General features: G+C 46.7%; 1 protein-coding gene across 11 annotated transcripts in view; it reads left to right on the top strand.

The window, feature by feature from the left end:
- The window catches only part of TENM4 (teneurin transmembrane protein 4), a 628,724-nt gene that overhangs the window by 588,676 nt on the left and 15,221 nt on the right, over positions 1-24,827 (top strand). For all 11 annotated transcript variants that reach the window (XM_081909492.1, XM_081909496.1, XM_081909502.1 and 8 more), the window contains 3 exons: positions 8,183-9,060; positions 14,772-14,944; positions 21,999-22,234. In XM_081909492.1, coding sequence (XP_081765618.1) covers positions 8,183-9,060; positions 14,772-14,944; positions 21,999-22,234 — 1,287 coding nt within the window. The remainder of the gene's footprint in view (positions 1-8,182; positions 9,061-14,771; positions 14,945-21,998; positions 22,235-24,827) is intronic.

The following is a 24,827-nucleotide window of genomic DNA, read 5'->3' on the forward strand; positions in this document are numbered from 1 at the left end:
TTTCTTTTATTTCCACAACCACCCACATCCACCTGGCACCTGTTCCTTTGCTTCTTTCTCCCCCTAATTTGAAAAGATTGCTCCCGCTCCATTGTGGCAGCTACCCCACCGTCTGCCATTTATGAGCGGGATAAAAATTACAGCCCTACAAAAGTCACCTGCCTGGTGGACCAGAGGTAAAGTTTGATTGTTTAAAAAAAAAAATCTGACTTGGCGAACATTGTGGTTTCCCTTCTCAAGCAGGGGCCTGATATATACTTAGACCTGTGATTTCCTCCACCATCTCTCCACTCAAACTAGATTGTTATTTTTTAAGTCCTCTTTAAAAGCACCACCAAACTACAGCGGTACCTCGGGTTACAGACGCTTCAGGTTACAGACTCGGCTAACCCAGAAATAGTACCTCAGGTTAAGAACTTTACCTCAGGATGAGAACAGAAATGGCACGGCGGCGGCAGCGGGAGGCCCCATTAGCTAAAGTGGTACGTCAGGTTAAGAACTGTTTAAGGTTAAGAACGGACCTCCAGAACGAATTACCGCATTTTTCGCTCTATAAGACACACCAGACCACAAGACGCACCTAGTTTTTGGAGGAGGAAAGCAAGAAAAAAAATATTCTGAATCTTAGAAGCCAGAACAGCAAGAGGGATCGCTGCACAGTGAAAGCAGCAATCCCTCTTGCTGTTCTGGCTTCTGGGATAGCTGCGCAGCATGCATTTGCTCCATAAGATGCACACACATTTCCCCTTACTTTTTAGGAGGGAAAAAGTGAGTCTTATAGAGTAAAAAATATGGTAAGTTCTTAACCCGAGGTACCACTGTACAGCTTGTTTAGTTATCTGCTGAGCCTTTGGAATGGCTGCCTCTAGACTTCCTCACACCAGCCTTCCCTGGGGAAGCAGCTAGAGAAGGTGCGCAGGGAATGTAACACAATAATAGCTCTGATGTGGCCTAACTTGCCCATTGATCCTTTCTTCTTTCTCCACAGTAGCCAGCTTTGGGGGAATCCCACAGCAGGAGTGCCAACTTGGCCCCGTGACTCTGGGTACCCAGGACCATGGGTGCCATGCAGCGTGCACCGAAATTTGTGGGTTCCCAGCCCCTTCATGGGGAATTTTGTGGGTGCTCAGGCACCCAGAGCTCAAAGGTCCATGAACCAGTGGTGTAGCGTGGGGGGTGCAGGGGGGGCCAGCCGCACCGGGCACAACATCTGGGGGTTAGGGTTAGGGGGCGCAAATCCACGGGTTAGGGGGCGCAAATTACTTGCCTTGCCCCGGGTGCTGACAACCCACGCCACGCCACTGCCATGAACAACCATAGTTTAGAGGTTCCGGGCCCTAAGGAAGTCAGACTATCCTCCACCAGGGCCAGGTCCTGTGATGGCTCCGACCTGGTGGAATACTCTGCCCCATGAGACCAGGGCCCTTCAGGATTTAAACTCCTTCCGTCGGGCCTGTAAGACAGAGCTATTCCACCTGGCGTTTAATTTGAATTCAGCCTGATCTTCTATTTCCCTTCTCTTCCCTCCCCCTCCCCTTTTATGAAGATCACCCGCTCTGGGATCCCACAGCTAATTCTCCCCTGGCCTCCTCGCTGGCCCAAGTAGGACCAATTCAGCCAGCTAGCCCTGGGGATTATCTAATGCTTATTTCCCCTAAATTGATTTTTGAATTTTATTGTTATTCATGTTTTTATAATGTATTTTATGTTGCTTTTATAATCAAGTCTTTTAAATTTGTTGTTAGCCACCCTGAGCCCGGTTTTTGACCCAGGAAGGGCGGGGCATAAATAAAATTATTATTATTATTATTATTATTATTATTATTATTATTATTATTATTGGAGTTGGCATCTATGTCCCAAGCTATGGCAATAACAACACACCTCTGTTTCCTTGCCGCTTGGCAGATAGTGTTATTTAGAGATATACTCTCTTGGGATGTGGGGGTTCAGCTAACATGGCTAAATAACTGTTTTTAGACCCCTCTGTGGATTTGTCCAGCCCCCTTCTTAAAGCCATCTAAGCCAGCAGCCATTTGTCTGAACATACACAACGTTGTATGCAATTCCCCCTAATGTAATTCACTTTTGTATGTTATATATATGCATGCTAACAGGCTAATGGATTGAGGTTGAATCCTGACAAGACAGAAGTACTGTTTTTGTGGGGACAGGGGACAGGCAGGTGTGGAGGACTCCTTGGTCCTGCATGGGGTAACTGTGCCCCCTGAAGGACCAGGTGCGCAGCCTGGGAGTCATTTTGGACTCACAGCTGTCCATGGAGGCGCAGGTCAATTCTGTGTCCAGGGCGGCTGTCTACCAGCTCCATCTGGTATGCAGGCTGAGACCCTACCTGCCCGCAGACTGTCTCCCCAGGGTGGTGCATGCTCTGGTTATCTCCCGCTTGGACTACTGCAATGTGCTCTACGTGGGGCTACCTTTGAAGGTGACCCGGAAACTACAGTGGTGCCCTGCAAGACGAATTCCCCGCAAGACGGAAAACCCGCTAGACGAAAGGGTTTTCCATTTTGGAGGTGCTTCGCAAAACGAATTTCCTATGGGCTTGCTTCGCAAGACGAAAATGTCTTGCGAGTTCCTGCGGGGGTTTTTTCCTCCCCCCCCCCCTTTTCCCCAAGCTGCTAAGCCGCTTATCACCTGATCTGCTAAGCCGCTTATCAACTGATCCGCTAAGCCGCTTATCAGCTGATCCGCTAAGCCGCTTAACAGCTGATCCGCTAAGCCGCTTAACTGCTGATCCGCTAAGCCGCTTAACAGCTGATCCGCTAAGCTGCTTATCAGCTGATCCGCTAAGCCGCTAATGGGCTTGCTTCGCAAGACGAAGAAACCGCAAGACGAAGAGACTCGCGGAACGGATTCTTTTCATCTTGCGAGGCACCACTGTACAACTAATCCAGAATGTGGCAGCTAGACTGGTGACTGGGAGCGGCTGCCGAGACTACATAACACTGGTCTTGAAAGACCTACATTGGCTGCCAGTACGTTTCCGAGCACAATTCAAAGTGTTGGTGCTGACCTTTAAAGCCCTAAACAGCCTCGGCCCAGTATACCTGAAGGAGTGTCTCCACGCCCATTGTTCTGCCCAGACACTGAGGTCCAGCTCCGAGGGTCTTCTGGCAGGTCCCTCACTGCAGGAAGTGAAGCTACAGGGAACCAGGCAGAGGGCCTTCTCAGTAGTGGCACCCTCACTGGGGAACACCCTCCCATCAGATGTCAAGGAGATAAAGAACTACACAATTTTTAGAAGACATCTGAAGGCAGCCCTGTTTAAGGAAGCTTTTAATGTTTAATAGGTTATTGTATTTTAGTGTTTTGTTGGAAGCTGTCCAGAGTGGCTGGGGAAACCCAGTCAGATTGGCAGGGTATTATTATTATTATTATTATTATTATTATTATTATTATTATTCCAACTGAACTTTAGGAAGCTTTATGGTCCATCATATTTCCCCAGCTCCCAAGCTTTTCCCAACTCCATCTCATTGTTGGTTGCATTTTGAAAAATGCATACCATACGTCTTCTCTATATAGTCCTTGCAAAAGCTTTTAGAAAGCAGCCATCTGGAGCCCAGGCTCTCATTCTTCCTTCTTTCAAAGGCGAGGGACCCGTTTTCGAGTCGCCCGCTTGCATCTCGCAGATGCTGGAGAGAGGTCTCTTTAAAACCACCCCGGTTAGGGAACTCTCCCTCCTTTCATCCTATAAAGCCGCTCTCGAGGTCTCTTCAGTCAGAGCCCCTCAGGCAGTGAGGGACCAGCAGCCATAAAATATTTAGCAGTCGTTGTTGACAAGGAATTGGTTTTAAGAAAGGGAGGGGGCTGGAATTCCCTCGCCGTTTCCGAATAAACTTACATTCTTGATGCTAACTCAAGGTTGCAAGCGTAGTAGCAGGCGCTCAGAAGGCTGTCGGCAAGGCAGAGAGGCATGCATTATTGAAGGGGAAACCACAAGCTGTCATGTTTTACTACAGGAAGGGTTAAGGAGGGCCAGGAGCCAAAAGGGGGGGGGGGGAGAGAGACCAGACGCAGCTTTGTCGGTGGCCTAGTTCCCACCAAGGCAGTAAAGCTAAGTTGTTGGGTGGTGCCGTTTCAGAGTATAGGTAGGACTGATCTCTCGTCTACCTGAAGGGATGGTGGTCTCCATCTCTCTCCATCTCTCTCTCTCCCTCAATGGCTCTTGTCACTACCAAAGAAATATAATAAACAAATCGAAAGAGAACCTACCTAAGTGACGTTGTGTACCCAACATGTACACTTAAGTAGAAGAGTATATCTCTCTCTCCCCCTCTTCCTTCCCAACCTTATACAGTGGTACCTTGGGTTAAGAACTTAATTTGTTCCAGAGGTCCGTTCTTAACCTGAAACAGTTTTTAACCTGAAGCACCACTTTAGCTAATGTGGCCTCCCGCTGCCGCCGCGCTGCTGCTGCTCGATTTCTGTTCTCGTCCTGAAGCAAAGTTCTTAACCCGAGGTACTATTTCTGGGTTAGCGGAGTCTATAACCTGAAGCGTCTGTAAACTGAGGTACCACTGTACTGCATAGAACAGTACAGTCATACGTTGGGTTGAAGTAGCTTCGGGTTACGCTCCGCAGCGACCTGGAAGTAACAGAACGCGTTACTTCCGGATTTCGCCGCATGTGCAGACGCTCAAAATGACATCCCGCGCATGCGCGGAAGTGGCGAATCGCGACCCGTGCATGCGCAGACGCGGGTTGCGTTCGCTTCAGGATGCGAACGGGGCTCCAGAACGGATCCCGTTCGCATCCAGAGGTACCACTGTAATGTCTAGGGTTGCCATATTTTGAAGATCAAAAAAGAGGACGCGGTGACGACTCTCTATTTTAAATGCCCCTACTATATGTAGGCTATAGAAGCTGTGATATATTGTTGAGTGGGGCAGGAGAAGAGAAGAGGGAAGCAAGTCTTCAACCACCAGTTATATCTCATCCAGAAAGTATAGCCAGAGACGTTTTGGCAATTTTTTTAAAAATCCACCCAGACAGAAATTTTACCTCTGGTCCTAGATATCCAGGATTGTGCAGTGCGTTAAGCTAGATGCCCCGTAAAGCTGCCTCCGATTTAGCAATGCTAAGTCCGAAAGCTTAAGAAGAACAAAACGTTCAAAGAAACTCCGTAAATAACCCTTGCACCTAGAAGATGAGATGCCAGGCCAAACGTAGCTCTCTCCATGACATACCGGTTTACTATCTGCAGGATATTTGATGTTGTTTATTTTATTTTTATTTCTTTTCAAATATTGCTTTGCCGTCTTGCAGGGGGCAACATGTTGGCTATTTGCAGTTTAGTAGCGCTGCAGAGAGCTTGCTGGGGAGACCATGCATTAAAAAGGGTCTCAAAAATAACTTAAACAAGGTTTTAATAACAAAAACTCCTTATACACTAAGTACATCAACAACAAACCAGACCCAACCACCAACCCATCCCCCAGGGTAATGGGAGAGCTAGGTGCTGCTTCTTATATACTATACCCAATTGCTGACACAGCTCGATTAACACAACTCAGCAGCACCTACTATGTTTCACAGCTGTAAAGCTGGGTCTTGTTATTTTGCTCTGGCCCTGGCTCTGGCCCTTAAAGACATACACAACTTGTGAAATAATAATGAACCTTCACATTTCAAAGTGACCATTCAACACAATGTGCCTCCGAGGCAGCAGCACCCTTAAATAAATGAAATGGAGAAAATAAAATACAGTGGAACCTCGGGTTTCGAACGTGATCCGTGCGCGAGGCACGTTCGCAACCCACAGTGTTCGCAACCCGCAGCGCCGCATCTGCAACCCGGAAAACACGTAACCTGAAGCCTCTATAACCCGAGGTACCACTGTATTTCATTCAGGTGAAACTAGAACGCACCAAAACAGCAGTCTGAAGCCATTTCACAGCCCAGCACAAACAATTTAAACAATTAAGGTGTGTAGGGGGGGGAGGGCATTTTAAACCAGCAGCAGCAATTTAATAAACCATTAAATAATCAGAAGCTCGCCAGCTTGAAATTAATGGGTTTTCAAAAGCCTGTTTAAAAACCAATACAGATGTCCAAATGTATATACTTGGGGGGGGTCTCCCCACCGTATCTGGTGCGTGCCAGTCTAATTATAGAGAAGAGCATTCGTTTACATGGGCCTCCATTGGCATTCTGAAGGGGAGCAGCCCAGGCATCTATCCACGACCTCAATGAGAACTAGACCCATGACAGTAGCTTTTGCTTAAGATGGACAGGTGAACCCACCTTGCAGCAATTTCTTTGGGGTCTACACAAGCTGGTAAGCTGCTGCCGCTCAGGGCCAGAAGATAAGGAGATGTCACCTAATTAGGGCTGGGTTGGAGGGACGGATTCAGCTCGGTTCATATTCAAAGGCAGATCTTATCCAATTTGCATTTTCTAAAACATGTCGCGAACTAAAACGCAACCATCTCTTGATTAGGGGTGAGCCAAAACAGTCATCTTAATTTTTTTGCTCACGGTTCTTGTCCGTTCTTCTCTTCAGCCATGATGGGGGGGGGGACTGCATTTAAATCAATATCTGCTTTTCGCTCTGGACATTCAGCCATTCTCGTGGTGAGGATTCCTGGATCCTGAGCTGAAATGACATATGGCTTCATGCTTCATTTGCCAGGGATCCTGAGTCACAATGAGCCCTTCTCTATAATTGCAGGATGTGCTTCGAATTTAAGAGTGTGGCAGTTTGGGTTTAAAGGGCTATGATCAGGACCTAGCAGAATCTTAGTATAAGGACCGAGTTCCCAAACCTATTTCTCTTATGCTGTTCTACATTGTGTTTTAAGTCACATTGTAGAACAGAGTCCCTTTAGTAAGTAATGCATCCAATTAAAAAAAAATCCATTTTATTTTATTTTTTAAAATATTCTAATTAAAAAAATTCCACGTATACACTCTAGTACATCATTTAGTTTTTTTGTTTTGTCGGCTTCGCATCCCACTTTCCATAGTGATTTTGTTCTCTCCCCCTTTGCTGTCATTTGTCTCTTATGTCATAATAATATTACAGTATTACTTGGCCCTCCAGATGTTTTGGGACTACAACTCCCATCATCCCTGACCACTGGTCCTGTTAGCTAGGGATGATGGGAGTTGTAGTCCCAAAACATCTGGAGGGCCGTGTTTGCCTATGCCTGGTTTAACCCCACTACTTTCCCCAGTAAAACCTGATCTCTACTGCTGAATCAAAGTAAATGTCAATTCAGGTTTTTGCGGGGAAAGTGGCAGGGAGGCTCAAACCTAGCCAGGGATGATGGGAGTTGTAGTCCCAAAACATCTGGAGCAGGCTTCCTCAACCTCGGCCCTACAACTCCCATCATCCCTGGCTAGCAGGACCAGTGGTCAGGGATGATGGGAATTGTAGTCTCGAGGCTGAGGAAGCCTAATCTGAAGGGCTGAGTTTGCCTATGCCTGTCCTAGAACCAGAAATATTTCCTTGCTGGCCACCTTAAACAGCAGGAGGGGTCAAGAGCTAGGAAGTAACTGCCGGGGGGAGGAGCGGGCACTCAGAGAAACAGCTCAAGAAAGGGGGAGTACACTCCATGTCTCTGTGTATTTCTGTTGTTGTTTGAAATAATTTTTAATTGGCTTTTATATATACAGAGTAATAACAAAATTCTTTATAAAATCAATCCATGAGATTCTCTGAATCTCGTGATTCCCCCACTCCCCTTACATGGATCATAGTAACAATTTTTTTACCAATCTGCATATCAATATATTCTCCATAATTCTCATTACTATAAGTTATGCATAAACCTCATCACTTTACAAGTGATTCTTAAAGTCCAGCTAGCGTTTTAATTTGCTTACAGTGTTCTCTTAGGTAGATTATTAGTTTTCCCCATTCTTTTTTAAGGTCCTTATCTTCTTGATTCCTGAGTCTCCCGGTTGATTTTGCCATCTTGGCATAGTCCAGCATGTTGATGAATAAAAGAACTGAAAGAAGCTATCCGCGTCTCAAATCTCACTGGGCAGTTAGCCCAGTGAGCTGTTGAATGGCACCCTTGTGACAGATATATGATACAATAACAATCCATTTATTCTTGCGTAACCCACATAGAAGCCAAGACACTATTCTTGCAATGTTAACACCAATGGCGGTGGTCCTAAGAACCGTTTCTGCTTCTTTCCATTCTGTTAGGTCCGCCTGGAGTGGCCTACGGACCTGGCGGTCAACCCGATGGACAATTCCCTGTACGTCCTCGACAACAACGTGGTACTGCAGATTTCCGAAAACCACCAAGTGCGAATCCTGGCAGGGAGGCCGATGCATTGCCAGGTTCCGGGCATCGACCACTTCCTTCTCAGTAAGGTGGCCATCCATGCTACCTTGGAATCGGCCACAGCTCTGGCCGTCTCCCACAGCGGCGTCCTGTACATCACGGAGACGGACGAGAAGAAGATCAACCGCATCAGGCAGGTCACCACCAACGGGGAAATCTCTCTGGTGGCCGGCGCCCCGAGCGGCTGCGACTGCAAAAACGACGTCAGCTGTGATTGCTTTTCCGGCGACGACGGCTACGCAAAGGACGCCAAGCTCAACGCCCCTTCCTCCCTGGCGGTGTGCGCGGACGGGGAGCTGTACGTGGCTGACCTGGGGAACATCCGCATCCGTTTCATCCGGAAGAACAAGCCGTTCCTCAACACGCAGAACTTGTACGAGTTGTCCTCGCCCATCGACCAAGAGCTCTACCTGTTCGACACCAGCGGGAAACACCTTTTCACCCAGAGCCTCCCCACCGGAGATTACCTCTACAACTTCACCTACACCGGAGACGGGGACATCACCCTGATCACCGACAACAATGGAAACCTGGTCAACATCCGGAGGGATTCCACAGGGATGCCGCTCTGGCTGGTGGTACCGGACGGGCAGGTCTACTGGCTGACCATTGGCACCAACAGCGCCCTGAAGAGCGTCACAGCCCAGGGGCACGAGGTGGCCATGATGACCTATCACGGCATTTCTGGCCTCCTTGCCACCAAGAGCAATGAAAACGGGTGGACCACGTTTTATGAGTGAGTATTTTGTTGGGTGTAAGAGAATCCCAGATCGCGTTAAGAATATCACCATCATTTATTGCACCAACCAAAGGACATGGCATATTCCAACAGTCGCTACACGTACAATAAAACCACAGCCAACATTAAGGAGATAGGAAGAGCTTCTCTGAATCAGACCAAAGGCCTGTGTAGTCCAGATACTCTTGAGAAACCCACAGAACACTATGAGCATAATAGGCCTCTCCCATTGTTGCCATCCCATAACAGTAAACAGTGGCACACTGTGTTTTTAGGGTGTGAAAGTTCCAGATAGCTACCAAAGCTTTAATAGTAATGATGGTGATGATGAGGATGAATTTCATTTATAAAAAGATAGAGTAAGAAAAAAGTGAGTAAGAATGAAAAAAAAATACCACTACATTACAATACATTAATATAAGGTAAAGGTAAAGGGACCCCTGACCATTAGGTCCTGTCGTGACCAACTCTGGGGTTGCGGCGCTCATCTCGCTTTATTGGCCGAGGGAGCCGGCGTACAGCTTCCAGGTCATGTGGCCAGCATGGCAAACCAGAGCAGCACACGGAAACGCCATTTACCTTCCCGCCGGAGTGGTACATATTTATCTACTTTGACATGCTTTCGAACTGCTAGGTTGGCAAGAGCTGGGACCAAGCAATGGGAGCTCACCCCGTCACGGGGATTTGAACCGCCGACCTTCTGATCAGCAAGTCCTAGGCTCTCTGGTTTAACCCACAACACCACCCATGTCCCTTACAGATGTGCATATTCTTATTATCCTAATACACATATACAGTCGTACCTTGGAAGCCGAACGCCTTGGCTCCTGAAAAAATTGGCTCCCAAACGATCGAAACCCGAAGTGAGTGTTCCAGTTTTTGAATGATTTCCGGAAGCCGGACATCAGGCGCAGCTTCCGATTGGCTGCAGGACGCTCCTCTGGTTTTCGAATGGTTCTGGGAGTTCGAACGGAATGCATTCGGTTAGAGAACCAAGGTGCGGCTGTAATTGTCAGTAGCCTGATATATTATCAATTATCATTGTATTCATCCAAATAAAGTCTGCTCAGGTGGCTATCAAAGCTAATGGCTGCTGTTAGACCACCTCCCCGTGCTCGGTGAATTTGCCCTCTAATCCCCCTCTGAAGCCACCAAGTCCAGTGACCGTCGCCATATCTTCCAGCAGCAAATTCCCATGAATTAATTTTGGCCCCTGGAACTTACTTCAGGGCGTGGAGTTCTCCCCCAACTCCTCCCCTTGCTGAAACCATGCGCGCAGCACAGAGGCACCACCTTTTCTGGAGGAGCGAGAGGGACGGACTTTGCACAGGATGCCCTCTGAACATTGGAGGCCTGGCCCCCTAAATATATTGGGGGGTGCCACATTGCCTCAGAGCCCAGGAGCCAGTGGCCTTGGTACAGCACAATCTGAGGCCTAATGGAGGGCCCAGCGACAAGGACAGGGCAGTAGCAAACCCATGTCAAGCTGTCCTAAACTCCTGAGAAGTTGGGCTGATCCAACATGCAAGAGGAGATTTCTTTTACTGAAAATTGCATTTTGAACCTCATCCCATTTTCCAAGGCCTGCAGCACTTCTAGTGACTAAAAGTTTAGCAGTTGAAATTGGAGGATATGGCCCCTTTTCCCTTTCTCCCAAACCCCCGTGTCTTGAAAAAAAAGAAACTGATGCTATTTCTGCTTCCTAGTCACCGAACGTAGCAGTATTTCAAGGTGACTCATTTCCCACCGATTATTTAGCTGCCAAAGGTTGCCGAAAGCAGAGGACCCGGGGGGGATGGGAGCTTCTGAGCAGGCCTTTCTGGAACCAACTGCCTCCTTTCCGCGCCAGTAATGTGACAAATGACGGTGTCGGATGTTCACAAGCAAACAATTAGGTCTCATAAGCACCAAATACTGCATTAATTCTGTGCAGTGAACCGCGGCTAAATGCGTTTCCATTTGGGGATGGATGGCCCTGGTTTCCTTTGTCAGCTTCATAATTGCCACCGTGATTGTAAAGGCTGGGGTACCTCGGTCGGACAGCGGCAGGTTACATTGGGGGGGTGATGAATTCATTGCCGGCGCCGGCTGCTCGGAGCCTCCCTGCGTCACGGTGTTTGTCCTTAATTCTGGTGCAAGTCGGAGCGTTAAATGAACATGAGAACATTAGGGTGTGATGGAGACCAGCCTAACTTCTGAATCCTTTCAACTGTGGAAACAGGTCTCAGCCAGCTTAGCCGTGGAATGAATTGACTTGCGAGGATTTGTCTCCCTACAGATAATAATAATAATAATAATAATAATAATAATAATAATAATAATGTTCAGTTGTTTAGTCATGTCCGACTCTTTGTGACCCCATGGACCAGAGCACGCCAGGCACTCCTGTCTTCCACTGCCTCCCGCAGTTTGGTCAAACTCATGCTGGTAGCTTCGAGAACACTGTCCAACCATCTCGTCCTCTGTCGTCTCCTTCTCCTTGTGCCCTCCATCTTTCCCAACATCAGGGTCTTTTCCAGACAGTCTTCTCTTCTCATGAGCTGGCCAAAGTATTGGAGTCTCAGCTTCAGGATCTGTCCTTCCAGTGAGCACTCAGGGCTGATTTCCTTCAGAATGGAGAGGCTTAATCTTCTTGCACTCCATGGGACTCTCAAGAGTCTCCTCCAGCACCATAATTCAAATAATAATTTATAATTTATACCCTGCCCATCTGGCTGGGTTTCCCCAGCCACTCTGGGCGGCTTCCAACCAAATATTAAAAACAATACAGGGCCGCCTTCAGATGTCTTTTAAAGGTAAAATAGTTGTTTATTGGCTTGACATCTGCTGGGAGGGCGTTCCACAGGGCAGGCACTACCACTGACAAAGCCCTCTGTTTGGTTCCCTGTAACCTCATTTTCCTAGGCTATCTTTTCAAACCGAATTATGTGCCTTCATAGAGGTGGAAATGAGCAGAGATCGCCATACGTTGACACCCATCCGTTTTACCCAGTTTTCAGAACAGATGTTTTTGGGAGAGGGTGGTGTTTTTGGTTTGCCTGTTTTGATTTTAACGATGCAGTTGTTGAACGGGTCTTCTGGACGCTCTTTTCAGGGATTTTCTGTAGGCTGCCCCAATTTCCAGCTTCCCTGGGTTTCCTCACTTACGAAAGGGCACACAGAAAAAAAGATAAATTCGTATCTGAAGAAGTGTGCATGTACACGAAAGTTCATACCAATGACAAATTCAGTTGGTCTCTAAGGTGCTACTGGAAGGAATTTTGTTTATTTTCTTTCAACTACGGCAGACCAACACAACTACCTACCTGTAACAGAAAAAGGATGTTACAGAAAGGAGAAACTTGGTTTGTTTATGTTTAGGGGACTCCTGAAGTATGAAGAGGGGTGGTTAGTATAATCAAGCCAGCAGGATAGCTCAGTCGGTAGAGCACGAGACTCTTAATCTCAGGGTTGTGAGTTCAAGTCAACGTTGGGCAAAAGGATTCTTATATTGTAGCGGGTTGGAATAGATGACCCTCGTGGTCCCTTCCAACTTATGATTCTAGGATATCACTGAATCAGACAAATCAGTTATAATAATTTTGTTATTTGTATTCCGCCCATCTGACTGGGTTGCCCCAGCCACTCTGGGCGGCTTCCAACATATATAAAAATATACACATATACGTATATATATAACCTACCAGCCTGAGTTTGACCAAACTGTGGGAGGCAATGGAAGACAGGAGTGCCTGGTGTGCTCTGGTCCAGGGGGTCACAAAGAGTCGGACATGACTAAACAACAACAACATACATAGATATAAGCTATTCGAATTTTAGTAAAGGTAAAGGGACTCCTGACCATTAGGTCCAGTCGTGACTGACTCTGGGGCTGCGGTGCTCCATCTCGCTTTATTGGCCGAGGGAGCCGGCGTACAGCTTCCGGGTCATGTGGCCAGCATGACTAAGCCGCTTCTGGCGAACCAGAGCAGCACACGGAAACACTGTTTATCTTCCCACCAGAGCGGTACCTATCTATCTACTTGCACTTTGAGGTGCTTTCAAACTGCTAGGTTGGCAGGAGGAGGGACCGAGCAACGGGAGCTCACCCCGTTGCAGGGATTCGAACCGCCGACCTTCTGATAGGCAAGTCCTAGGCTCTGTGGTTTAACCCACAGCGCCACCCGCGTTCCTTACATATACATAGATATAAGCTGTTCGGATTTTAGGTCGCAATTAATTTTAAAAATGTGTAAAAACAGTTCCTTAAAAGCTAGAAATGTCCACATTTATGGACTTGCATTCATAGAACACATCTGACTCAGCCTTTTTGATTTCAAGCCATTTTGGCTTTTTCTTCATCTGCCCAGGTCAGCAGCATATTTGAACATCTTGTGCCATTTTTCCACGTTCAAGCCTTGAAATCAAAACCACTTTCTCACAAGCCGATAATTCCCCCCCCAACTTATTTATTTATTAACGTTCTTATATTACATATGCATACATTGTCATATTACATTATAGGACTTATTATAATATAATTTCCAACATGTATACAAAGTTTATATACAAAATTTATATACCTAAAAAAAGAAAAGACAAAAAAAAGAGCTATTCCAAAATAATATTTGTAGCAACACTACGGACTTCCTGTCAATCTCGTTGTATATTCTTTTTTTAACAAATGAATATACTCTTATTATTGTATGTTCTTTACATTTTATCTAATACATTCCTATATCAATATGTACCCTTGATCTTGTTTCTCAACTCAATTTCTCTCCAGCGTCAATTGATTGGCAGCATAGATAGCGAACCTTTACTATATTTTTGAACGTATATCTTCTATCCCATTTTTCCATAAATTTTTGATTTGAATCAAAGCAAGCCGAGAATTCTGCAGATTCAAAACTTAACCTGTCGAGCCGTGTGCGCATTGGGGCCCAGGGGTGAGAGGAACTCTACTGCAAAGCATTATGGAGAGCCCTGAGACATCTTTAGGAACAGCAGGGCAAAGCAGGCATAAGAAGAAGGAAGGAAAAGTTGCACAAAGCGTTTGTTAAAAGAAGCAAGCCTGTGTGGCCAAGAGGAACAGCGGCAACAAACTCTGTTCAGAATTTGCGTTCACACATCCTCCTCGGTAGCAGAGCAGATTTTTGTTTCTGGGCAAGAATATTTTACACCTCATCTGCCACTAATTAAAAAATCACCGTCAAAAGAACATCAGTCGCTCCAGCTATTCACCTTCCTCAATAACATGCAACCTTTTAGCAGCTACTGGGGATATACCGTATTTTTTCCATGTGTAAAACTAGGTTTTTTCCCCTAAAAAAATAAAGTAAAAAATTAGGGGGCGTCTTATACTCTCGGCCATCCCCCCCCCCATTTTCTTAAATCTGAGTCTTATACATGGGGCGTCTTATAGACGGGAAAATATGGTAAGTGAGGTCATGACCTGGTGAGCAAACAGCAAAGAAGCAAATATGTGCCACTCTCAAAGGCAGGAACTCAAATAAATAAAAATAAAAAAGAGGTTGCTCAGATGGTTTGAAGCATCAGTGATACTATTATTATTATTATTTTTAAAAAAAGATTTTTTCTTGTACTGCAAGGCTTAGGTCAGATGGCAGCAAGTTAAAACCCAATGCTTTGGGGTGAAGGTTCCTGTCTCTCTCTGTCTCTCTCTCCTCCTCCTCTGTTTGCTACTCATGCATCTCCTTCTTTTCCAGGTACGACAGTTTTGGCCGCCTCACCAACATCACTTTCCCTACCGGTCTGGTCAGCAGTTTCCGCAGCGACACGGACAGCTCAGTGCATGTCCAGGTTGAGACCTCCAGCAAGGATGACGTCACCATAACAACCAACCTCTCAGCCTCAGGTGCCTTCTACACCCTCTTGCAAGGTGAGCTTCAGATCTGCTGGACGGGCTTTGTCCAGGTTTTTTTTTGGTTTGGGTTTGTTCTCCTTCAGCCCTGCCCTTTACCTTAAGGTCCCAAGCCAGGTTTGAGCAATAAAGCATCCTATTATCAACGCTATAGTACACCTGCATCTCCACAACCGGATGCCTTCATGTGCCCCAACTGCAACAAAACATGTCTCTCCTTCTTCAGTCTCTACAGCCACAGCAGGCGCTGTAACTCTCCAATGGTTTGACTTCACCCCTGAAGGTGCACTCCTCCATAGTCTCTGCCGACCTTCCAAGTGTCCCTATTTTCCAGGGACAGTCCTGGATTTACAGAAGCCATCCTGGTTTCTGATTTGATCCCGGAATGTCCCACTTTTCCTTATTTCCCTATTTCCATCAGAGAAATATTGGAGGGTATAGAGCTTCCGACCCCCAAGCCAAGGGGATAAGTACCGTATTTTCCGCTCTATAAGATGCACCAGACCACAAGACGCACCTAGTTTTTGGAGGAGGAAAACAAGAAAAAAAATATTCTGAATCTCAGAAGCCAGAACAGCAAGAGGGATTGCTGCGCAGTGAAAGCAGCAATCCCTCTTGCTGTTCTGGCTTCTGGGATAGCTGCACAGCCTACATTCGCTCCATAAGACGCACACACATTTCCCCTTACTTTTTAGGAGGGGAAAAGTGAGTCTTATCGAGCAAAAAATACGGTAACTATACAACCTTTAGAAGACATCTGAAGGCAGCCCTGTATAGGGAAGGTTTTTTATTTTTAATGTTTTATTGTGTTTTTTTATATGTTGGAGGCCGCACAGAGTGGCTTGGGCAGCCCAGTCAGATGGATAGGGTATAAATATTAGTAATTATTATTATTATTGAATAAAAAGGTAAAGGACCCCTGACAGTTAAGCCCAGTTGCAGACTACTCTAGGGTTGCGGCGCTCATCTCACTTTACAGGCCCAGGGAGCCAGTGTTTGTCCACAGTCAGTTTTTCCAGGTCATGTGGCCAGCATGACTAAGCCGCTTCTGGCACAGCAGAATACTGAAACTAGAGCAGCGCACAGAAACGCCGTTTACCTTCCCGCCGGAGTGGTACCTATTTATCTACTAGCACTTTTTGGCGTGCTTTCGAACTGCTAGGTTGGCAGGAGCTGGGACAGAGCAACAGGAGCTCACCCCATCACAGGGATTCGAACCGCCGACCTTCTGATTGGCAAGCCCTAGAGTCTCAGTGGTTTAGACCACAACGCCACCCACGCCCCTTATTATTGAATAGGCCATCCCTATTTTCATTGGAGAGGTGTTGGAGGGTATGAGACAGACAGGCGCCACTCATTATAAACAAAACAAAAAAACAGTTGCAACCAAAAAAACCACAACCAAGGAAAGTGTAAAAACAGTTCCACGTATAAAACATTTCAAAAGAATTCCATATACGAAAGCAGTTAAAAATAGTTTGAGCAAAGTTCAAAATACTGTAGATAGTTTTCACTCAGGTCCACATATGCAAATAAGGGATTGAAAGTGACGTTCAGTGATTGGATAGTTACAGAAAATGGTTACTGTTGCGTTCTAGTGGAGCTCTATATAAGCAGGTTGGCTGAACCCTTTAGTTCAGTTCTGTTCTGGCCTGTGAATAAACAAGAGCTGTTTGAAGAATCGCTAGTTAGTTTAAGCAAAGTGCACTTGTTGGAAAAGGGAGGTCTCAATAGGTGCTGAAAAGAACAAAGGCAGCTCCTCTTCAATATTTAATGAGAGGGAATTCCAAGGGGGGGGGTGCCACAGACCTCCTGATAGATGGTTATCAGCAGGAGCCTTTTTGTGCAGAGTCCAGTGATCAGTTGGGCAAGGGAGCCCATTTGTATCAGACTGTGCCCACCCGCAATTCTACTCGCCAGATTTCAAGCAAGGGTACTCCAGCTACAAGCACCAAAAGCATGTGTAGGCAAACTAAGGCCCGGGGGCCGGATCCAGCCCAATCGCCTTCTAAATTCAGCCTGCAGACGGTCCAGGAATCAGCGTGTTTTTACATGAGTAGAATGTGTCCCTTTATTTAAAATGCATCTCTGGGTTATTTGTGGGTCCTGCCTGTTGTTTTCACATGAGTAGAATACAGTGGTACCTCAGGTTAAGTACTTAATTCGTTCCGGAGGTTCATTCTTAACCTGAAACTGTTCTTAACCTGAAGTACCACTTTAGCTAATGGGGCCTCCTGCTGCCGCCGTGCCGCCAGAGCCCGATTTCTGTTCTCATCCTGAAGCAAAGTTCTTAACCTGAAGCACTATTTCTGAGTTAGCGGAGTCTGTAACCTGGAGCATATGTAGCCTGAAGCATATGTAACCTGAGGTACCACTGTATGTGCTTTTATTTGAAATGCATCTCTGGGTTATTTGTGGGGGCATTAGAATTCATTCATTTATATTTTCAAAATATAGTCCGGCCTCCCCACAAAGTCTGAGGGACAGTGGACTGGCCCCCTGCTTTAAAATGTTTACTGACCCCTGACCAAAAGGAACGCGAACCGAACCTGCAGAAGGGAAAGGGGGAATTAAACTGTATGCAATTTTGTATGCACAATTCAAAGTGCTGGTGTTGACCTTTAAAGCCCTAAACGGCCTCGGCCCAGTATACCTGAAGGAGCGTCTCCACCCCCATCGTTCTGCCCGGACGCTGAGGTCCAGCGCCGAGGGCCTTCCGGCGGTTCCCTCATTGCGAGAAGCAAAGCTACAGGGTACCAGGCAGAGGGCCTTCTCGGTAGTGGCGCCTGCCCTGTGGAACGCCCTCCCATCAGATGTCAAAGCAATAAATAACTACCTGACATTCAGAAGACATCTGAAGGCAGCCCTGTTCAGGGAAGTTTTTAATCTGTGATATTTTAGTGTATTTTTGGTCTCTGTGGAAGCCGCCCAGAGTGGCTGGGGAAACCCAGCCAGATGGGTGGGGTACAAATAATAAATTATTATTATTATTATTATTATTATTATTATTATTATTAGGGTGTGCCAGTGGATGGGGGGAAGCCCCCTACTTCTTTCCACCTCCTCCATCCTACAACTATGAGCTTGCTTCAAGGTCTGGTATGAATCCCTTTTCGGGGGCCGGGGGTGAGCGTTAATGTAAAGCCGAAACTATTTCTGTAACTTCCCCAGAGTCTCGGAGATAAGTCAGGCCATTAACACAAATTCGTTCAGATAACGAATCGTCATCTCGCTCTGCAGCTATTGGCAAGGGCTGGGAAGGGCTGAACGGCACAGACTGGATTATGCAGCAGGAAACAGACCTCATCATGGTAATCCCAGCACCATGAGACCCCCATATCCTGGCGCCTTCTAATGCTTTCCTTTGCGGATTGGCGCGCACTCGCACCTAATTAAGAAGCAGAGCCCTTGCCAGGCCTGTCGTGGTACTGCAGCTGTTTTCTGTTGGGGGTTCAGCCTGCTTCCTCGCTTGCCAGCTCTTCTCACAAGGCAAAAGTCTTCCAGTATCCTTGGTGTTGTTATCATAGCATAGAGATCGTCATCGGGGACAGGGAATGGGGTTAGGACAACTTCATGCAAAACAAACAGCCCAGCTCTGGAAAACCACATTAAATTTATATTCTCATTTATTTTGTGCATAATACAGTGGTAAAAGATAAAGGGCCCCTGAGCATTAGGTCCAGTCGTGGCTGACTCTGGGGTTGCGGCGCTCATCTGGGGTTGCGGCGCTCATCTCGCTTTATTGGCCGAGGGGGCCGGCGTACAGCTGCGAACCAGTGCACAGAAACGCCGTTTACCTTCCCGCCGGAGCGGTACCTATTTATCTACTTGCACTCTGACGTGCTTTCGAACTGCTAGGTGGGCAGGAGCAGGGACCGAGCAACGGGAGCTCACCCCGTCGCGGCGATTCGAACCGCCGACCTTCTGATCGGCAAGTCCTAGGCTCTGTGGTTTAACCCACAGTGCCACCCGCGTCCCTTAATACAGTGGTACCTCGGTTTAAGAACAGTCCTGTTTAAGAATGATTCTGTTTACAAACTCCGCAAAACTGGTAATAGTGTCCTGATTTGAGAACTTTACCTTGGTTTAAGAATGGAATCCGAATGTTGGCAGTGGGAGGCCTCATTAGGGAAAGCCCACCTCGGTTTAAGAACGGACTTCCGGAACAGATGAAGTTCGTAAACTGAGGTACCACTGTACTTGGATTTTTGCTAAGGCTGTGATCCAAATAGAAGAGAAACGCTTGACCCTCCAGATCAGCCTTTCTCAACCCGTGGGTCCCCAGATGTTGTTGAACTACAACTCCCATCACCCCTAGCTAGCAAGGCCAGAGCTCAGGGATGATGGGAGTTGTAGTCCAACAACATCTGGGGACCCACAGGTTGAAAACCGCTGCTCCAGATTTTGCTGGGACTTCCCATCCCATCAGCCCCAGGGGGTCAGGGGTGATGGGATTTGGGATCCAGGAACAACAATCTGAAAGTGACCACATTGGCAAAGGAGATGGGAATGTTACCTGCCCTTTCCGGATTATATTACAGCCCCATAAATTTCCCTGTCATGTAGACAAATCAAGCCCATTTCTAATTGGACCGGCCGGATTTTAGAAGCGTTCAGATGTCTGGCAAACGCTGGGAAGGGAATTTAGCGCCTCCTCATGAGTCTAATTAAGCCACAGTAGCTGCTGCTCAGGGCTCTTCAGGGAATTAATTGATTTGCTGAGATTTATGCATCTGGGGTGAGGGTCTAATAATTGTCTTGTGGTCAAGCATCTCCGTGTTCGGCAGCTCGGCACAGCTATAAAGGTACATCATTCTAAATCAGCACCAGCTCCAGGACTGGAGAGCGGGGTGGGCTGGGCAAGGAAAACCCTGTAGTTTCACCTGGAAAAATCACAAATGCCATGCAATGTGTAAAAAAAAAAAAGTAAAGCAATGCGTATCGGGGCAAAAAAATCTTAATTACACATAAATGCATGTGAACAGGCAGCGAGACCTTGGGCTTTTTAACAGCAACCTGAAATTTAACAGTGGATACTCCTTCTAACATGGAGAAATGTACAGCTTCACCTTCTGAATTTCTGCCTGTTTTACTGCTTGTTAAAGGCACAAGAGCAGTAATAAATAACTCTTGAGACAATTCTATCAGTTGGAAAGCAGTTTGAATACTGCTGTATTCATATAACCTGAAACTAGCAATTGGTTGGGCACTAAATAATTCTGCCATATTAATTCTAATAATGAAAAAGCAACACAGGGAAATATTGTTACAGAACCCGAGAAAATATTGTCATAGAACCGTAGAAATTAAGAAATGGTAGGATTTTGGTGATTTGGGAAGTGAAGGGGGAAATACTAGCTGCACAGGAATTCTTGAGCTAGCCTATGCAAAATGACTTGGCCAAGCCTGGGGTCCAGTAAGAAACAATATGGGGCCATTGAGAGCCATTGGCAAGGCAAGATGGTGTGTCCTGCTCTTTTGCCCTGAGGTGTAAACAGAGACTGGGTGTTTGGAAGGTTGCCAGGGTAACTTGGTATACGGTGACAGGAAAAGAGAATTTTTAGGAAGGTGTACTGGGAAGAAGAGGGACGCAGGTGGCGCTGTGGGTTAAACCACAGAGCCTAGGACTTTCTGATCAGAAGGTTGACGGTTTGAATCCCCGTGACGGGGTGAGCTCCCGTTGCTCGGTCCCTGCTCCTGCCAACCTAGCAGTTTGAAAGCACGTCAAAGTGCAAGTAGATAAATAGGTACCGCTGTGGGAAGAAGAAAGACTTAGATTCATCTTGGGCAGGCTGGCTGAAGGCTGGCTGGGAGAGGTGCTTTTGAAATGACCATGCTGTAGGATCTGGACCCTTTCCATGCAGGCTGAAGGTGCAAATAGGTGAATAAAGCATATTTCTTACAGCAACAGCAGTTTCTGCCGTGTCTTCAGTTCTCCAAAGCAACACAGAACTTGGGTGAATGCCTGGAACCCCATGAACTTTTGCCACCGCTCAGCAGAGAGAGAGGCACCCAACATTTGTAACAATATCTTATACCGAGTCAGGATATGGTTCATCTAGAGATGGCTAGCTAGAGATGATGGCGTTCCGATAACTGGAGACCCACGTTTGGGAAACCCTGGTCTACACTAACAGGCGTCAGCTCTCCGAAGTCTCAGGTGGAGGTTTAGAATGGAATAGAAACTTTATTCGCCTCAGCCAATGGCCATAGCAGCAAGAGAACATTACAATATACACAGAAGAAAGTGAAAATTAAATAGAAACGCACAGTTTAGTGTCCTGAGTCAACAGTCAGATAATGGACCTTATCCCTATCCCCAGGTGGAGGTTTCTTCCCAACCCAACCTTGAGGTACAAGGGATTAAACCAGAATAGCAGCTGCTCTGCCACTGAGCCTACAGCCCAATTCTTCTTCTTCCTTGGTTTAACCCGTTCTGTATCTCATGGTTTTGACCTTTAAAGCCCTATGCGGCCTAGGACCCACGTACGTACAGGACCGCTTCTCCCGCTACGCTCTGTGGAGGACCTTAAGGTCCACAAATGACAACACTTTGGAGGTCCCAAGCCTCAAGGAGGTTAAATTGGTTTCAACCAGGGCCAGGGCCTTTTCAGCACTGGCCCCGACGTGGTGGAACGCTCTGTCACAAGAGACCAGGGCCCTGCGGGACTTGACATCTTTCCGCAGGGCCTGCAAGACAGAGCTGTTCCGCCTGGCCTTTGGTTTGGACTCGGTCTGACCCTTATCTTTCCCTCCCTTTATGGTCTTGATTTATCAGCTACATTAAAATGAGACTGCATTTTAAATTGCACTTTAACCTGTATTTTAAATTGGTTGTTTCTCCCCCCCCCTCTCTTTTTCCCCTATTATGTTTTTACTGTGATTTTATTGGTGTTAGCCGCCCTGAGCCCAGCTCTGGCCAGGGAGTGCGAGGTATAAGTTGTTGTTGTTGTTACTATTATTATTATTGCTATTGATATTGTTATTATTATTATTATTATTGTTTCATGACTTCAGCAGCTGAGTTTCAGCCCTCTGGATCACTCTCCTCCCCCCGTCCTCTTTCTTACAGATCAGGTGCGAAACAGCTATTACATCGGCGCAGATGGCTCCCTGCGGCTCATCCTGGCTAACGGAATGGAGGTGGCCCTGCAGACTGAGCCTCATCTTCTGGCAGGCACAGTTAACCCTACGGTGGGGAAGAGGAATGTCACCCTCCCCATTGACAATGGTCTCAACCTGGTTGAGTGGAGGCAGCGCAAAGAGCAGGCCAGGGGTCAGATCACCGTCTTTGGGCGCAGGCTGAGGGTGAGTGGGAAAAGCTGTGCATTGTAGGTTCAGTCCCCAACGTCACCTTTACCACCATGAGGAATAAGAAACTGGTATTGATGCTTACTTATTTGTTGCGTTTCCAGCCCAAGAAGCTCAAGGTGGCATGCATACATGCCATAGTTTCCCCTTTAGTCCCCACACAACAACCCCTTAAGTTAGGTTAGGTTGATAGGCAGTGCAACTGGCCCAGTGTTGGATTTACGTATAAGCTAAACAAGCTATAGCTTAGGGCCCCACTCTCTTGGAGGCCCCCCCAAAATTTATTGGCTTCCCCGGGTACTATTTGCCCTAGAAATACATTGCTGAGCATCCTTCCTATACAGTCACACCTCGGGTTACATACGCTTCAGGTTGCGTCTTTTCAGGTTACGGACCGCCAAAACCCGGAAGTACCGGAACGGGTTACTTCCGGGTATCAGCTGTCGCGCATATGCAGAAGCACTAAATCGCACTTTGTGCATGCGCAGAAGTTCTGAATTGCAACCTACGCGTGCACAGACATGCTGCTGTGGGTTGCGAACGTGCAACCCGCACGTTTCACATTTGCAACCTGAGCATCCACTGTATAATACAAGATGTTTGTGTCCAAATAGAGATTCTTACTTGGACAAACTGCATCATTAGGACCAGAAGAACCCTTGGAGTCACACAAAAGGAGACACACACACACACACAGTTTGCATCTTATTCCTTGTTCACGGACTCCATCCTTCTGGTTTTCCTAGCCCACTGATCAGTGTCTGCATCCTTTTACAGCACCTCGCAGGCCAACACCTTTCAATGGCCCTCTAGTTGTCATAACATTTTAGACCTCTAATTGGTCCTATGGCTATTACAGATTGATCAGCCCCGCTCTTCAGCAGCGTTAAAAATCTATAGCCAGCAGTCACTCGCCGGACACACACACACACACACACCCCTTGGATCGAAAACGCTTGCTATACTACACCGCTTCAGATAATGCCACAACCTTCACACAAATGCAAACTTCCGCAAATAGCGGTGCAAAAACGGCCCGCCGCTTAGGTTGCGCAGGCTGGTGTCTTCGCAGTCTGATACATTCACTTTGGTTATTTAACCTGGGACGTGCTTAAAACAGGAAGTCTGTCTTTGGGATTCTGGTGGGGAGACAGCAAAGGTGGTTGTCACAATGACAGATTGCACCATAGCTCCCAGCAGCACTACGGAGATTACCTTGCCAACTGTTAAGCCGCGGCTTGGCTAAGTAGAGTGTCCTAACCTTGCCCCTACAACCTTTCACACAGTGTACAGTCACGCTGCAGAGAGCTTGCTACACTCCACATGCTTGGTGCTGAAATTTCTGCAGTGGTCGTATGATTTTTGCTTTGCAATTGTGACTCATTATGCCTGGGAGATGAGCTCTTATTACAAGGGGCCATTTGTTTATCAAACTTATATCTTTCCCTTCCTTCCAAGGTAGCCTAGGCTAGCAAACGCATAAGTGACGCAACAATAAATTAAAATAAAAACTCGGGGAAATTAAAAGCAATCACACGCTCCCACACCTTATAATTGCAAGATTACTAGCAATGGTATATTTCAGCCATTAAATGCCTAGCTGAACGTAGCAGGGTAGAATTCTGTCACAAGACCACATTCCTAGCATGTTCTCACTCCTATCTCAGCGACGTCTCCCCTGGCTTGGTCTTGTACACAGAATGGACAAGGATCTCATGGAAAGCAATCACAAAAGGAAGGACTAGGATCCCCAAGGACGTGCCCTATGGGCTTCAGGCCCACAGGCAGACCAATTCGGCATTACAAAGATGTCTGCAAACATTTCTGTCGACTTTCAGCTTAATTCCTACCCTAAAACGTCTTTGGGCCAAACCACATTTGCACTGAGAGATTTGTGATTCCTTAATATCCATTCATTCATTCATTTATACTTAATATACCTGAGCTGGTGGATCTCCAAAAAGTGGGTTGTTGTTTTTTTAACCGAAACGCAGCTATGGATGAGTTGTTTATTTTAATAAAGAAGTAGTTGAGGACAGAGCATGAGGCTCTTAATCTCAGGGTTCAAGTCCTACATATTATCCTTATGGTCCCTTTCAACTCTATAAGTCTATGATACGAGAGTAAGGTTAACCACTGAGTAATTACTCCCAGGTAATTGTGTATAGCGCGGGTGGCGCTGTGGGTTAAACCACAGAGCCTAGGACTTGCCGATCAGAAGGTTGGCGGTTCGAATCCCCACGACGGGGTGAGCTCCCATTGCTCGGTCCCTGCTCCTGCCAACCTAGCAGTTTGAAAGCACCTCAAAGTGCAAATAGATAAATAGGTACCGCTCTGGTGGGAAGAAATGTTGGAGATAAGCAGTGTCCAGTGCACAGCGGAATGATGAAAAGTATGAGCCAACATGCTCTATACTACTTTATTTACAGTTCAAAGCTGGTAAGTTACAGAAAACCATTTTCCCTCTGCCGGAGCAGAGAAAGCGTCATCTCTCCTCTAAAGCACGGAGAGAATCACAAACTGAAACTGCAAAGAAACAGTGAAAAACAGGAAACCAGTGTACGTCACATCCAGTCTCCCGTTCCCGTGA

Source organism: Podarcis melisellensis (genome assembly GCF_964234715.1).
Source record: "Podarcis melisellensis genome assembly, chromosome: 4".
Lineage (NCBI taxonomy): Eukaryota > Metazoa > Chordata > Lepidosauria > Squamata > Lacertidae > Podarcis > Podarcis melisellensis.